The sequence below is a fragment of the Lepisosteus platostomus genome, chromosome 18 (assembly GCF_059453375.1).
Source record: "Lepisosteus platostomus isolate fLepPlt1 chromosome 18, fLepPlt1.hap1, whole genome shotgun sequence".
Classification (NCBI taxonomy): Eukaryota; Metazoa; Chordata; class Actinopteri; order Semionotiformes; family Lepisosteidae; genus Lepisosteus; species Lepisosteus platostomus.
Genome location: NC_142628.1, coordinates 10071595 through 10087681, shown reverse-complemented (window position 1 = coordinate 10087681; position 16087 = coordinate 10071595). Strand labels below are relative to the sequence as shown.

The window sequence follows — 16087 nt, the reverse complement described above, 5'->3', positions numbered from 1 at the left end:
AACTAAGAATTCGCTTTTCGATTGGTCAGCTGCTTTCCTGAGCCCTCAGTTATGTCAACATAACGCTAAACATGGCTGCCCACATGAAGAACGTGAATAAAGCTAGTTTAAATCAAGGTGTTAGCGTTACAGTTGGAACAACTAGTTTTCAGAAGAAATCGCGCAGCAAGTTCGTCTCCATCCCTGGAACTAGACCATCCGTTCAAAATGGACAGCTTATTGTTTCTACTGGGGTCACATCTCTTGATTATGTTATAGGTTAGTCTTTTATTATCTAAGCCTCTTTGTAACTGTGCTGTTGCTTCTTCTATGCAAACGACAGACTGGCAACTTGTAAACTGACACATTCCTGAAAATGAAGTAATTATTTAATGAAGTAGTCACCCTGTCTCTCTCGAGTTTATTGTCGTACCTCCTGTTTCTTAGTGCACGTGTGTGGTCTATAACTTGACATGCTATAAAATACAGTAGTGAACTGAAATTGAACATTTCGCAGTTAATTCATTTTAAGGTACATTATAAATGTGTAACGCACGTCTACATTTTTCCACAGATTATCTGTTATACGTAATACAGTTAAATAATACCCCCATCTGCATAATATTGCAACCTAGTAACCCAGTCTTCTCTTGATTCTATTCGTATTTCTGAATTGCCACTAGTGTAGGAAGCACCCTGTAGTTAGATGTGCGTATTTGCTGTTAAAAGAGATGGCAACTTTAGATTTCTTCTAGTCTACACGTAGAACAGTATCTTCCTAACGCATAGAAATGTACCTTTTTGCGCTTCCAAGGTTTCGCTGTTTACGTTTAAATCACCAAGTTTCAAATACACCCTCCCTGACTAAATTAAGGGACAGATCTTGTTAAATACGGTATAAATAAAAATGTAGTTTTAATGCCAGCTAACTACATTTTCAAACAAGCTATAATATCTGACGATTAAAAACAAATCTGCTGTACACAGAATATTAAGTTATCCAGCAACAGCTTTTTCAGAGTTTTAAATTTCTGAATGCAGCTACCATAGACAATATCCAGTTTTATATACTAAAATGCATGCACACAGACAACTAAACATTTTAGTTTTTCTTTTCCACAAATGGTAATTCATGGTAGGAGAACAGATGTTACAGTGATTTGAAAATATAAAAAAGGTTGGCTAAAAATGTTAACTTTTGTTTTAACAGGAGGTGGGTTAGCTGTTGGAAGTCTGTTGTTGATAGGTAAGCAATTTCCTATATGTGTTAAAAATATTTTCAAATGTTGATTACAATACACAAAAATAGTAATGAAAAATGTATTATCAAGTACAGTAAGTATGAAAGCCCTTATTACTTCAACTTTTTTCCAAAACAGCCATGAAGAGTTTTATCATATTATTAAAAAACAGTAGAAGTCATGTGGAGAAAGGGTTAAAGAGTCAAATCAGTCATTCATTTCCGCCAGACCTAGTCAAGTGATTGTGTGGTCCTTCCAGAGGTTAATTCCATAACACTTAGTATGCTTCATTTCAAGGTAACTGACTGTCAACAGGTAAGAGGTGAGCACATGACACTGATAAGCTTAGCATATTCTCAGTGTTGTTTCTGTTTTCATGCTGGAGTCAGGTACTACTTGAAAAGTTTTTTTAGGAATTTAACTTTGTTTTTTGACTTAGTTTACAAACCATTAGTTCTCTTCAGTATTCCCTTACATTGCTATTACTTCCAGTCTACAAATGAGTTCCTTTAGAGGATTAAATGCTCTTTTTTTTCCAACCCGCATTATCCTGGTTGATTTAATCAAGTAATGGCAGTTTCAGGTGTTATTTGCATGATGTAATCACATCTCCCACGGTGTGCTGGATCTTGAATGGGAATCAGGGCCAGGAGGTTGTCACCTGCATTTTTTTGTCCCCAAAGAAAACATTGTTTTGTTTCATTTTACATCATTTGTGATTTTAGTCCTGAGCTTTTTTCAACCAAAAAAGACGATGTATATAATGAATGGAACTATTCTATTATTAATCTGTGATGACAAAAGGCTTCATAATGAAGGAGTAGGAAACGTACTGCTTTCAACAAATGTGCTTCATATAAATAGCATGTTTCAAATAGTATTCTATTAATATGAATAATATTTTTATTATTTAGATATAGCATGTACTGAACTTACGAGGTTTGAACATAAAAATTCTCAGAATGCAGATGATATCCAGAATGGATTGAGGGAAACCAACTAGATCAAAACTTCTACATGTGTTTATTTCTTGGCTCTGGAGAGCCACAGTCTTGAAGCTGGTAATAGGCCCTTAAATCCTCAGTAACTTCACACTTAGAACAATTCAAGACAAAACCAATGCCACAGAAACATTCAGTTAAGTCATTAACGTTGAGAGCTTAAAGGTTAAATCAAAACCAGAAAACTTTTGTGTATATCTTGGACTAGGAGGTAGTGATGCCTTTCATGTCTTGCACATGATAACCAACATAGATTATCATCTGCAGGACATGAAAGGCACAACAGTTTAAATAGTGGGGAGCTGTGAGTAGGGTTGGTGGACCAGTACGTTGCAGTTAGTGGATCGGTAGGTGACCAGCAGGTGGCTCATGTCCCTCTGGACGAGAAATGTCAAAAACCAAGACCCCAGCATGGTGACAAGAGACCTTGTAGGAGTGGCTGTTCATCAGAAGAGACATTAGACCTTAGAGACAAGGTCCTAACTAGTTGGTCATAAAGAGTACGGAGACACTCTTTGTAAGAATAGAGATATTAACCTCAGTGTCCTGGTTACATTCCACATAGGACTTGCACAGACTGGCCCCCTTAATTTAACTGGTGAAGTAATTATAGCCGATCAGGTGGTAAAGTGTGACGTGGGGCTGCCTGTCACCCAGGTAGATTCTGATTCTTTATTTGTATCCTTATTTACCTGCGATCATTGTCCAAGGTGTGAGGAGATTTTGTGATTGTTTGAAAAAGCCTCGCAGGTGTGTTTTGTTTTCAGGCACAGTGGCCCTGTTTTGAAAGCACTTAAGACTTTTGGTGCTCATGAGGCTGTAACCTACAGTACCATAAAAATAACTATTGTTACCTTAATTTATCAGTGTTATTTATCTGAGGCTCTTGGTGACTATACACTAATGCTCAGCCTTCCATGTTATGAATTATAATGTGAATCATTTAATCTAGTATAATAGAAACTGATGGCAGTGAGATACTGAGTCTACTGTACTTTCTGCTGTGAAGCCAAAGACTTTATGTATATTAAATAGCAGTAGCACATTGTAGAGCAGAAATGATATATCTATTAATGAATATTAAGATCTGTAGGTTTTACGAACATTTAATAAATCATAAAAGATACTACTTTAGCCTAAAGAAACTAGATGTTTTCAATATTTGGAATGTGATAAGATACCTACAAATGTTTAAATTTAATTCTGTTAGGGCTGTGTAGCTAGTGTATTTTTTTAGGGTTCAATAAATGGATATAAAGTGTTTTAATACAGCACTGAGAGGCATTAAACTAACTGTTGTGCTTTATTGCCTTTCAGTTTATGAATATTGACAAAAGCACTGCATTTACCATGATTAATCAAACTTGATACCATTTTTTTTTTAGATTTTGAAGGAGCAGAGCCATGAGAATTATAGTGATTCATGCTTGAAAATGTAGATTCTGTGTCTCACTATTGGTAGCACCATACCAATTTGATGCTGTATTGTAGGCCTCAGGTGCAATCCAGGCATTGTTTGTAATAACTGTTATAAAATAGTAAATTATAGGAAATTTCCTCTAAGGCTATAACCTTGACTGCTATTTGTAGGTGAGTTACTGCATCAAATTGTGTTAATCTTTAGTACTTTATATGCATTATACTCAGTAATTTAACCATATAATAGTCCAACAGGTGCTATTAAGCTATTATTTTGTTGCTGTGCTTTTGTTCCTATGGGATACCTGAGTGTCTTTGGAAAGAGGATCTCTGATAGGGTAAATAATTCATACACTCCCCATGATTGGGTGATACAGGTATACAGGCCTGACTGTTTATAAGAATACAAATCGGTTTTGATTATGTAGAGTTAGAGTTGTTTTTTATCCGGACCCTTCTAGTACATGAAAAGAGAATGTGTTTTGGAGAGGACTGCATTTTAGAATTGTCTGAGAGAAGACCACACGTGCTGAAATTACACCCTGAAGCTTCCTAAAACTAATGGAATTACAGTAGATAGTAGGCCTCTAGAGTACACAGATCTTAATAACATCTAACTTGTTTTTGGTTTAAAAACAAGCCAGTTCTGCTTGTTGCCAACTTGGTCTTGAATGCACTTCTCATTTCTATGTATTTCTTTATCTTGACTTGTTTAGAGAAAAAAATAATTCTAAACACAGTTATCAGTTTTATTTTTTTAATTTCTTTTGACTAGATATTTAAAATTACATGAGTTTAACACTAGTTAAAAAAGTTACCAACTGGTTAAAAACATGTGCATACTCCTTAAATCCTTTTTTACAGTCTAGTGGCTCTAGAAATTTCGAATGTCAGTCAGAATAGTCGTTTTAAGTTTCAGTGGAGAAAATGGATTTAAAAAACGTTCTAAATGTATGGAACTCAGAAAATGTTTTGATGTGCATAATTCACACAAATTTATCTGGAATGCTTTTTTTTTCTTTTGTAAAGTTATTTGAAGTGTGTTCATTTGCAGATGTATATCAAGATGAGTAAAGTATTATGGGAAAAGCATCCACTCCACAATTGTTGAAATGACTGATCTGTCCTGGGTCTGTCATCATTACTGTGAGATGTGTGCCCACACCTAAAACAATTCAAGTCTGACTAATGGTTTTTCTGCAGATTTCATTTGTAAGACACTATAGAAACCTCAATACAATGGGCACCATCTGAGAAGCCCCATCTGGGTGCCTTTTAGGTTCTTTGAACACGACAAAGGGCTGGTGACCTAGAAATCCATCAATAAAGGAGAGACCTTCAAATGACAAATTGAAGAGCTGTGGAATTCCTTATAGATGTGTAGACATCCCGAGCAATGGACAGAGGCATTCTTTTGCATTTTAATGTTTTCAGCAAAGCTGTAAGACTTTAAAATTATCCCTTAAACATTTGCTTTCTTTAGACCTACCAGGCCTGAAACATGTCAACAGCACTAAAACTGTTGCACGAGATCTTTTAGCATGAGTTGTGCATTACACAAAATTGTTAAATGTAGTTGTATGTGGAATTATACAGTATGTAGAGTTTAGTTATAATGGTATTTTAGACATCTTTCATTGTAATTACTGTTGGTGCTCTGCTTACCCTAAAGCTGGCAAAGAAGCACTCCATGGTCACAGGACTTATAGCAGGGCTGGAGATCTCAGTGTCTGCTGCTTTTCAGTCCAGCTGGATTTTCAGTTGCTTAATTAAACCTTTAATTGAACCCGTAACCTTATCAATTAGACCTTTTTAATTGTTCCACACTCTTGAACAGATTATGTTGTCGAGTAACTTCACTTTCAGTGATGAAAACAAATTAAAAAGGTCCAATTAGTAAATTATTAATTGAACTTTGGGGTTCATTTAAATAATCAAGAGCTCAGTTGGAACAAAACTCAGCAAATATTTGGGTCATGAGAGCCTGGATTGGGAATCACTGTTTTACATTGAAGCTGGCTGGCTAAGATTACAGGTGAACACTGTATACATTCATTACAACTCATTTCATCTAGGAATTTAGGAATTGAGCATTGTGCTTTGCTGGGCTTGCTACAGCCATTTTGACCCTACTAAACCATAAGCTCCACGTTCTAGTGAATAATTAATATTGAGTAAAACCCAAGCCACTTTATTTCATTTTGATTCAACATCCTATTCCTAAGCTTAAAACAAAATTCCAATGTTTGTTTAACATATGATGTAACCTATGTAACCTGTATTAACCTAATTAGGTTACGTAGATCATAAACATACATATTTATTATGTTGGGTAATAAGTAAAGCAACTATAATATTGCTATGAATGTTTAGATGTATATTTGGTCTCTTTAAGTAGTTGTGCAAGGAAGTTTATAGAATTGTCCCATTAAAAGGAAATTTTGCAAGTCCTTTTGTGGTGAAATAAATATTCTGAAAGCTTTTTGCCCCTAGTGTCTCAGGGCAGTCACTTCTCAGACCATGGCCATATGGTATCTTTATTTTTATTTCATTGTTTTGAGATAACACTGTTAAACCAATGTCATGAATTATCATCCCTTATCGTTCTTCATGTAATACTTAGCAGTCATTAAATCAATTACAATCATGGACTGTACACTTTATTTGTGTCAACTGTATTAAGAGGAACATCCACTAATACTGTAACTGACCAGGTTATCAGAGGCACAAATCTTCATTGGCTCTGAAATGATCACATAGAGTCTTCTGTTTTCAGTGTCATCCCTGAAGGCCGATGATTATTCAAATTGCATATCAACAATTGTTGTAGATCCTCTTTAAGAAATTTGTTTATCCATTCAGTATGCGGACCTGGGAAATTAACGTTCACTTCTTGAAACCTAAGTCAATGGTAATGTAGTAACACAACAGTAATCCGCCACTGTCTGTACGTATACTGTAGGTTGATGCTGTATCCAATACAGGTTCACGAGAGAGCTGGGGCCATTCCCAGCAAGCAATGGGTGCAAGGCAGAATATACCCTGGAGGGGATGTCTGTCCGTTACATGGCATACACAGACACAAATGCACACAGTCACACCAGTGCCAGTTTTCCCAGAAACCAGTTAACCTACAAGTATGTTTTTGGATTGTAGGAGTAAACTGTAGCACCTTGAGGAAACGCACATGAACATACAAACTGCACGCAGACAGCACCCCATTTGACCCCAGGCCCTAGCACTTCAAGGCAGCAATGCTAACCACAGCACCACAATGCCACCCTCTGTCTTAAAATACAGGAGACATTTGTTATGTAAATAAAATAATAAGGCTTCAACTTGTCACATAAATTATAGTTGACACAAGCCAATACTTTTACAAGCTTATTTATACTAAAATTACAGCAACAAAAAATAAGTATTAAAAAAAACTGGGGGAAGGAGGGTAGACTTCTGATTACTTAAATATGACCTTTCTCTCCTTAATTTTCCCTTTTAAGTAACCTGAGGCACGCAATTATTTCATGAACGGCTTCTTCTAATAGCGTCTGTTTTAATTTTTTAATCATATGGAAAGAAACCTTAAATGCTGAATTCTTCACACAATTTCTCTGAGTGTCTGTGACACATGTAACGTGCAGTCATTTCTTTACTTCACTTGCTCAAAAGTGATTCCTGTAAAGTTGGCTCTCTATTGCTGTTTTTTGGTTAAAATATTTCTTTTTTTCCTTTACAGAGGAAGATAAATATGACAGCTATTCGCGAATGTTACTGAAGTATTTCTTAGCAGAAGGTGTTGTCTGTGGACATTCTCTCTTCATAGCTTCTGCCAAAGACCACCCGGATGAGATTTTAAAGGTATGGAAAAAGCATGTGCAATATCTCTTTAGTTATCAGAATGCTTGTAAAAGATGCACGATTTTGTTAGCAGTCTTCTACTTAGGCTCATATGGATCACACTTGAGTTACAGTCCTGGAATGTTTCATTTTCCACCATTTGGAAAATGAAACTATGGCAAAAGCCACTGACACTCCCATGTGCAGAAAGACTGCCTTACAGACTATAATTATCTTACAGCTATGAAACTGATGGAGAGAAGCACAAGATAAAAAGACCCATCACCTACCTTAGATATCATATTTTACCACCCAGCAATTTATCCATCAACATTGAAAACATTTGCTCCTATTGTAGTCAGGGCTTGAAGATGAAGGAGGCATTAAGATTTCAAACTGCTAAATTGCATTTCTTTAAAAATCTATATAGCAATGTGCATGTTTTTGTACACTGTATTTTTAGTTGGCAGTTACCTTAAGAATTTCGGCTACTCATTTATTTGATCTTTAACAAACAATTTAGTGGCCAGACGTAAGTCTTTGATTATTTACTATTTGGCATTATAGTTAACTTAAAAAAAATGTTTTTATATTATGTTCTTGTTTTATATCTTTTGGCCTTCTAACTTAAAAAGCATAGTTGGAATAAGAATGCCAAAATAACTTTTAATGGTTTCACACATTTTTTCAAATAACTCCACAGAAGCTCCAGATAATTGTCCAAGTCTGTGTCAAAGGACAATGAGCTGGATACTCTTGTTTATTGTTTGCTGCAATGTGTTTTCTCTCACCAGATGTACAACTTAGGTTGTTTCGGTTACTTTCATAAAACAAGGAGGAAAATAATGCATTTAATACCCCCCACCCCCCCCCCCCCCGACTCAGTTTCAGTTCCACACAAATCATTACTTTGTAATAAAAGAAACATTAGACCTAATGCACCACATTTATCTTTTTTTTCCTGTTAAAGAAAGCTGAGACATTCCTATATGAGGAAGCTATAAGACAATCCAGAAGTCCTATATGTGTTTCATTCTGCAAACACAGACTAGTGGAAACTGTACTCTTGAAATCAAGAGAGATTGCCCAGTCACACATATGATCACATATTAGACATCATACTCCAACTGGAGGGGTATTCAGAACCTTTAACCACTGATAAACAGCCAATTAAACTGACTTTGAAGGGAGTGATGTTAAGCCTCATTAATATTGGGCTGTGATTGGGCTTGGAGTTTATTGCACCCTGGAGAATCTAACAGTGAGTGGGGTCGAATTGTTAAAATGTTTCTTTGAACATTTTTTTTATTTGAAACAGAATGCTGTAAGCTGCTTCAAATCGGAAGACAGATGGAGAGCCATTGTAAATATTTTGATTGATACAATGGGAGGTCATCACTTAACCTCTTGTCTCTTTTTTTTTTTAAAAAAAGACTTTTTGTGAACTAAAATATCTACCCCAAGGGAGACTGACCGTTGTCTTTGCAAGCCATAAAGGTTTAGATTTGGAATTCCCACTGTATGGCAACATTTCTGCTATAGTTCTGTTATTTCTGATTATGTTTTCATAAAAATCTATAAACAGAATAACTTTAATTACTGAGCCATAAAGTCTTTAACACGAGAAGCTCTTCTAGGCTACAGTATCATTAGTGGGATTTTAGACATTTATAGCCTTCCTGCTCCATCTTGTGTGCTTATATATCTGTTCACTTACTTGTGTTGTTTTTAATAAATGTTGTAATTCTTGTCACTAAAATGTCCCAGGACTTGTCAGATTTTTTTCCAGAAAAGTACCAGCAGAACCACTTTTGTTGCCATTTTTTGTAATAGAGATAATTTCTGCCTTTTGCTTAATGAGTCAAGAACCAAATGCATTGATATTGTTGAGATTTCAGAACTGAAACTCAGTAATAATGTAGTCAGTTAGCTTTTAACTTTTTGTTAAGTCTTATGTTGTTGTCCGCTGTGAGTACTTGCGAGAGCAAGGAACAGCACCATAAATAAAATACTGCAGTTCAATCTGAGGAAAACAGGGAAGTCCACTCACAAATGTGTCCTTTCGTGTGTGTGTGTTTGAGTGAAAAGTGTCTTTAAGAGTGTGGGTTTGTATGTATTCTGTAAAGTACTTGTGTATTTGTGGGTCTGTGTGTTGAGGGAGGAGTGAGTTCGAGAATAAATGTATGAGTGTGCATGTACTGTATATCAGGAAGTAAGTACGCGTAAGAAAAGCCGTGGGTATCTGACTGGAAAGGGGAGTTTGCGTTCAGGTGTGCAGTTGTGTTGCTGTGAGCGGAGCGGCCATATGAGGGCTTTTCAATATAGAAGTGAAGACTTACAGCAGACTGGCGGCACCTGAGGGAGTGCCAGGTTCACCTTGCTCCTTTGTTACATTAAAGTTGACTGGTGTAAAATGGTTAATCCCCTACTGAGATTTCCATCTCAGAGCTGACATGTGTGTTAAAGGAAGACTGCGCTGTACAAGGTGACAGCAACAGGTGTGTCACTGATTATGTAAGTAGAAAAAGCTGAAACAATGGCCAGCCCAGGGAGTTAGGTGAGTGTTTAAATAGGAATTATCTTAATGATCTGGGACAGAAAACTGATCTGCAGGAAGTGCTGATTGGCCTATGCATAATCAAGCATAATGAGGGTGGCTCTTGTCACAAAACGTAGCAGGGCTAATTTGAGGTGTTATTTGTAAGACAATAGCTTGTTTTTGTTATTGAATATGGAAGGGAAAGCTCCTAAGGGCATTTATACTTCCGTTTTTTGAAATGGTTGAACTCAGATTAGTTTATCCTGTTTTCTATTCAAGTTCTGTCTGTACTTCTAGATTTCATTTTTGTATGGTAAATTGGTTTATTTATAAGAAACCAGAATTTGGTATTTTCTCTCTTTTTTTTATTCTGTTAAACGTATATTATTTCCAATATTTTATTATTGATGCCAGATCTTGTTGAAGAGCTTACACTAATACATGTTAAATTGCCAAGACGTTTATAGTTTTATCTCTGTGGTAGTCTAGTGGATCTTCTACCAGAAACTGTATTTGCTTGACTTTCCGTTTGAGTTACAGCAACATTCCACAACAGTGTGAGGGATGTCCAGTAGTGAGGCAACAGTAAATCACAGCGCTATTCAAACTTTCTTCTTCTTTAGGACTTATTTCAAAGTGTATTGTAAAATCTCACTTGTATCTTTTACCAGGAACTTCCGGCTCCTCTTCTTGACGACGTTCCAAACACCAATGCGGAACACCTGCAAAAGCAAGGGAGTGATCCGGAATGCCAAGACTCTATGAAAATAGCCTGGCGCTATCAGAACCTTCCACAAGTACAGGTATGTGAACAGGGATCACTTTGTCTTACGTGTCACAACATCATATGGCACTACACTGTAATGACTTTTATATTAACACCTGTGAGCAGTACAGGAGCATGGTGGTTTTTGCTGCCCCAAAAAGACATCTGATTAAGCATTGTACATCTTCATCATTGCTGCTGGAACTATTGTTACTTCTGGTGCAATTTTAATACACCAATGTGCAACCATTTTGATAGATATATTTTCAGAGGGTGGATGCTAAGTGTATCAGATACAGTGTGCAGTGGACCTTAGGAGCAATTTCCCTTGTTGCTTCGTGTGTTTTTAAGAAGGGGGCAAAAAGATCAAAAGACTTGGAACCTTTTTTTATTCTAAGTTCTTTCTTCTTTAAGTTGTTAAACACACTGTCACAAATGAACAAGACCAATTTCAGATGACAGCATTGTTTGAATTAAAACAATTTAACACACAGTGGGCAGTAGTAGTGGACATTCATCTATGATTGTGATAAATAGTGTTTTCACAGCAGTACTAAGAAGAAGATTCACAGTATATGGTGATCCAATGCATCAAAAAGACAGTTTTATGTCTCACAAATGTGAGTCATTTACAAAATTAAAAGCAAGAGCATATTTTGGATGCAATCTGTTATTTAAAGAAACAGAGGCAGGTTCTAATGCTGTTCTTTATTTCATCATTTTTTATAGGTTTGTTCATATTTCATTGATCGATTGACAAGTCTTCTTCATAAACATTCATTGTAAGGAAATGGTTTCTGCAGAATGAATGGTTTCGAAAAAGCAAGAGAAAAGAAACGAAATGATCTGAAGACCTTTAATGACCTCAGACAGGCTAGAAGGGTTCACATTTGGGGAGGTGTTTGTTTCTGTGGCCTCTGTACAGAGGGGTAATGACATGGCAAATGTTGTAATGAGCCACTCTATAAAACTATTAAGTATGCTTGAAGCTTTTGGCTCTATTTTTGGTAGTTTATCTCAGTTCATTGGGTACAATTGGACAGGCATACGAGCAAGTACTATAATGTATTGTTGCATGCCACGCCCTTTTCTGTTTCTTGGTTTTCATACAGCATTCGAAGTAAAAATGTTGAATGGAGCTAATAAATTGTTTATCCATGTGCTAAGTGTGTGTGGAAAGCACTTGTAATTTGTATCAAATCACTGAGTCCTTTGTGGAAGCTTTTGCAGATGTAATCCATGAGAACAAAGCAGATTTGGCTTATTTCCATCCACCGTATCTATTTTTAATAAAAGATTTTTAAAAGTACACTGTTTAAAAAACAAAAGGTTGTATTTCTTAGCCCATTATCTGAATTCATTATATTATTATTCAGTACAGGGATTAAAACAAAACTTAATTACCATCACAATGTAAGACAGAAATTGCATAAGAATGTGAAATAATAGAATAAAGCTTTTTTTATTGCAGGAAAGCTGTTATATAAACCAATCTCTCTCCAAGGTTACAAAGTGGTTAAGGCTATCTCTAAACAAAATTAGAAGGTGCAGTTCCTTCTGAATGAGCCATTTGTGTACTTGGGGCAATATATAAACTGTCACAGCATGAAATCAATTTTCTGCTTTGGTTCATCTCAAATCTGAGGTTTCTAACACATTAGTATTGCAATTAGAGGCATCAGCAGCAGAAGGTAGTCAAAAAGCCGTCTGCTAGCTGACAGATTCATTCCCTTTTCTTTCCTCCAGACTTACTTTTCAGAACTGAAGAGGTGACAGGCACAGAGCCTAATAGTCACTGATAATAAATTTATCAACTCTTAAACTTCTAAGGAATGAAAAGGCTTCACCCCAGCCATTCAACTAAGGCAGATTACTCACGCTTAGTTGATTCAGGTAGGCTTTTGCAAGCTTCCCCACTAGGCCTGGGAATTTGGTACATTGAGGCCTGTTCACAGGACTCTGACACAGACCACGCTTTTATTGCACAGTGTTTTATTATGACTAAATCCTAGTCTCCACCCAGCTTGTAGATGCTATACTCTTTCTTCTGAATTAAGAAAGGTTATCCCCTACCTTAATCCATACTGCAATGTGGATTAAGGATACCAGTGTGCCCCCAGGATTCCCTTAGAGGTCCTTGGAAACTTCTCTTTTTTTTTCTCTTTGCCATCTTTACAAAACACCAATAGGCCTCACGAAGGATTTGCATCCTAAATCAGCAACCTGGAGTTTTTCTCAATGAAGACATCAGATCAAAGTTCAGTTAGTCAAGGCCCTTCTAAAACGTTAAGGAGGTTGTGTTGTGCACAATGAAAAGATGAGCTCTGGTAGGCATTGCAGTAATAAAAAAACATTCTGATCCCTTATCCAGATTAAGTATAGATTATCATGCCAAGAAGAGCCTCATCTTATTTAAAACAGTAAACAAAGTCTTTTTTTTCATATTATTTTAATTCAGTGCTTGCCATTTAACTGCAGGAAAGTTATTCTGTGAAACATAAAAAATAATTTTGGTTTTAGAATATAATTTTTTCTTTATTGTTTAGTATTGTGAAATAATATTTTTATTATAATGTCATGTCATAACATGATTCTTTTATATCCTTCTTGTATTACAATACATGCTTATATTTTAATCATTAACACTCAATTCTCATTAATGATTTCTATATATATCAGTGAAGTACACAGTTTGTAACCCACCCCACATACCTTTACTGTTTTATTTTGCATAGCACCATGAAACAAAAAATCAGTATGTGACTGTATTTATGGTGGAAATGGAAATTATGAGGCTTCTTAGTTTAGTTTTAATAAAATGTTTATTTAATAAAATATAATATATAAGATTTTAAGTCCATTATAAGCTGTCTAAAGTCACCTTGAACAGTGTGAAGTCTTGGAGATACACCCATTAACATGTAAAGTTTCCTTGGAATGCCACCTTTCAAAACATCTTGATGTATAAAGTCCTCACTTTCCTTTTCTATAATGGGACTAACGACAGCTATGAAACTTACATGCTCAAATGTAAAAAAAACATACAGTATGTAGCAAAAAAGAACTATCAGATTAAATGCATACTTGAAAGTAATCTTTATTTTTGCACCTAAAAACTTCAAAAGTTCCATGAAGAGGTTATTATTTACTAGGCAATTAGCAGCAACGTTAGACGTCTATGTGTAGATTCCCTTACAGTATTTAGCTGTAAACCTTAAGGCAGCAGTGGGCAGCTGTCTTTTCTATGTTAATTAAAAACCTATTTGATTCTTTAGTATGCTTTATTTGTCCAGCCATCATTGCGCACAAAAGCCTTGAAATATTTTTGTGATTCCTTGCAGACAACACTGGCATCTTCAACAAGATTTGGCCACTATTTTGATGTGTCCAAGTCAATGAACTCAGAGATGAGACAGGCTGCTAGATGTGATTTGTTTTTCCTTCCTTCTGAACTGCCTTTAGAATCCCCTGAAGATCTAAGGTAGGGTTATCAACATCATTTTACAGAAAATGCATCTCTTACAATATGTATATTAAGTACCTATAAAATACTGTATTGAGATATTATTCCTGGGTAGTGGTTTATTAAAATGTATTTGCTGGTCTTACCGCAGTTTTTCTGATGGTAAGCCAGAAAATACATGTAGGTTAAGTCCAACTAGATTTAATCTTAAACTGTATTTTATGCGAACATGTGGTTGACTCTAAATGAGGCTGGAACATTTCCTATAAACGGTGAGTGATTAGTAATGGACAGGATAATTTGTTGTTTTATAGCATCTGCTCTGCTAATAAAGATTGAAAAAAAAACAACTTTATGCTTTTTGCGTTTAAAATATATTTCAATTTTCCAAGAACGTAAATTGGCTTGTTAAAAGCTTTGCGAATTTGTGCAAATAAAAGATGTTTGCTTTTAGGTTTTATGGTTTTTCGTGTCTTTCATGATCAAAGGTCGGACCTGCTCTTTACATTAGGAAGGCTTTTGAGCTACATGGCAAACAAATCAATCTGGTCAGTTTTGCATAGAGAAGGGAGTTTTATGAAGCTCCCAGTTTTATTTCAGTAAATACTCTTTTAACAATTTATATATACAAGCCATTAGGATTTTAGAATAGGTTGCTAACCCATAAGTCAATGTTTGTGCAGTAAAAAGGAAGATTAACTTGTGCTGAATGAGTCATAGAAAGTAACATGTTTTAAACTCCTCCATTGCCACAGTAAAAGAAATGAGGATCATATTATATGTCCCATTTCAATGAGAATTATGAAGTGTTGAGAGTTCCTCTGCGCTTTCTTAATATTATATTTACATATATACAAGAATTTATATCCATTTCCATCTCTTAGTGGGGGGAAAAAAAAGCATTACTCTGATGCTGAACCTATCTTATTCGTGATCTCCGTAGGGCAAAATGAAGAAAGCCACTTGCTCACCCAATGTGATGCACGTCGGCTGAGCTTTGCAACTGCGAGATCGAGCCTGGTTCTTGCCACTTGCTGTCTGTGACTGGGCTTTCCCAGATAGTGGCACACAATGGGCCGGGTCAGGATTAGTCGACCAGGGCTCACACGGCTGGCAGCAACCAGTCGACCCCTGCAACCTCCCAGGCCCCACGGCATGGGGTACACGACCCCTGCTGAGCCTGTGCTGGGGAGCTGTGCCTATGATGTGTTAATAGGCGAAGGGACCGGAGGGGGCTGAGCTGGAGGAGTCCGCCTACACTTCCTCACGCTCCCATGTAGGGTTGTCTGGGTTGGTAGCTGCAAGCTGAGATGTGAAAAACAGTGGACTCATACAGACAAGTTGGGTATCACAAAAATCTTGACAAATCTAAAAAAATAAAGCTCAAAAATAAGGCTGTGTAGGTTACTTTTTACCTAATGTATCATGAACATCTTATAAGTATATTGTGCATATGGTGGCCATTTGAAAAAGGAGCTCCCCAATGGCTCAGCCATTAAAAGGCTCTTGTTTGGAGCAAAGGCTAAATGCCATAGTCCATTAGTTTGTCTCTTAGGCTATGCTTTCTGTGGGCTGTCATCAGGATACCTTATGCAACAGTGCACAAGTGGTGCTCTAGGTCCTGGGGCCAGGTAAGATAGCTAAACTTTGCCAACTATCCTTTGCGTTGCCACAGGACAGACAGTGCCATGATCTTGCAATTGTGTCATTGAGAACTGTATTGCTGTTCCAGTCGATGCTATCTCTGCTTTGGGCCTGTAGGCCTTACTGTGTGATAAACAGCTCTGGTGTGCATTTTGTTGGGAGATGTGGATGGTCCAGCTACTACAATTGTAGCGTAGG

The 16087-nt window shown here is 36.4% G+C and overlaps 1 protein-coding gene across 6 annotated transcripts in view; it reads left to right on the top strand.

Moving 5' to 3' along the window:
• The first annotated feature begins 33 nt into the window (after positions 1–33).
• Positions 34–16087, top strand: part of elp4 (elongator acetyltransferase complex subunit 4) — a 135704-nt gene continuing 119650 nt past the window's right edge. For 2 of the 6 annotated variants that reach the window (XM_088611432.1, XM_088611429.1), the window contains exons 1-5: positions 36–258; positions 1190–1225; positions 7377–7498; positions 10688–10819; positions 14124–14263. In XM_088611432.1, coding sequence (XP_088467558.1) covers positions 72–258; positions 1190–1225; positions 7377–7498; positions 10688–10819; positions 14124–14263 — 617 coding nt within the window. In that variant the 5' untranslated portion in view covers positions 36–71. Of the gene's footprint in view, positions 259–1189; positions 1226–7376; positions 7499–10687; positions 10820–14123; positions 14264–16087 lie in introns of all 6 variants that reach the window. The other 4 variants (XR_015928140.1, XR_015928141.1, XM_088611431.1 and 1 more) reach the window with 3 other exon arrangements.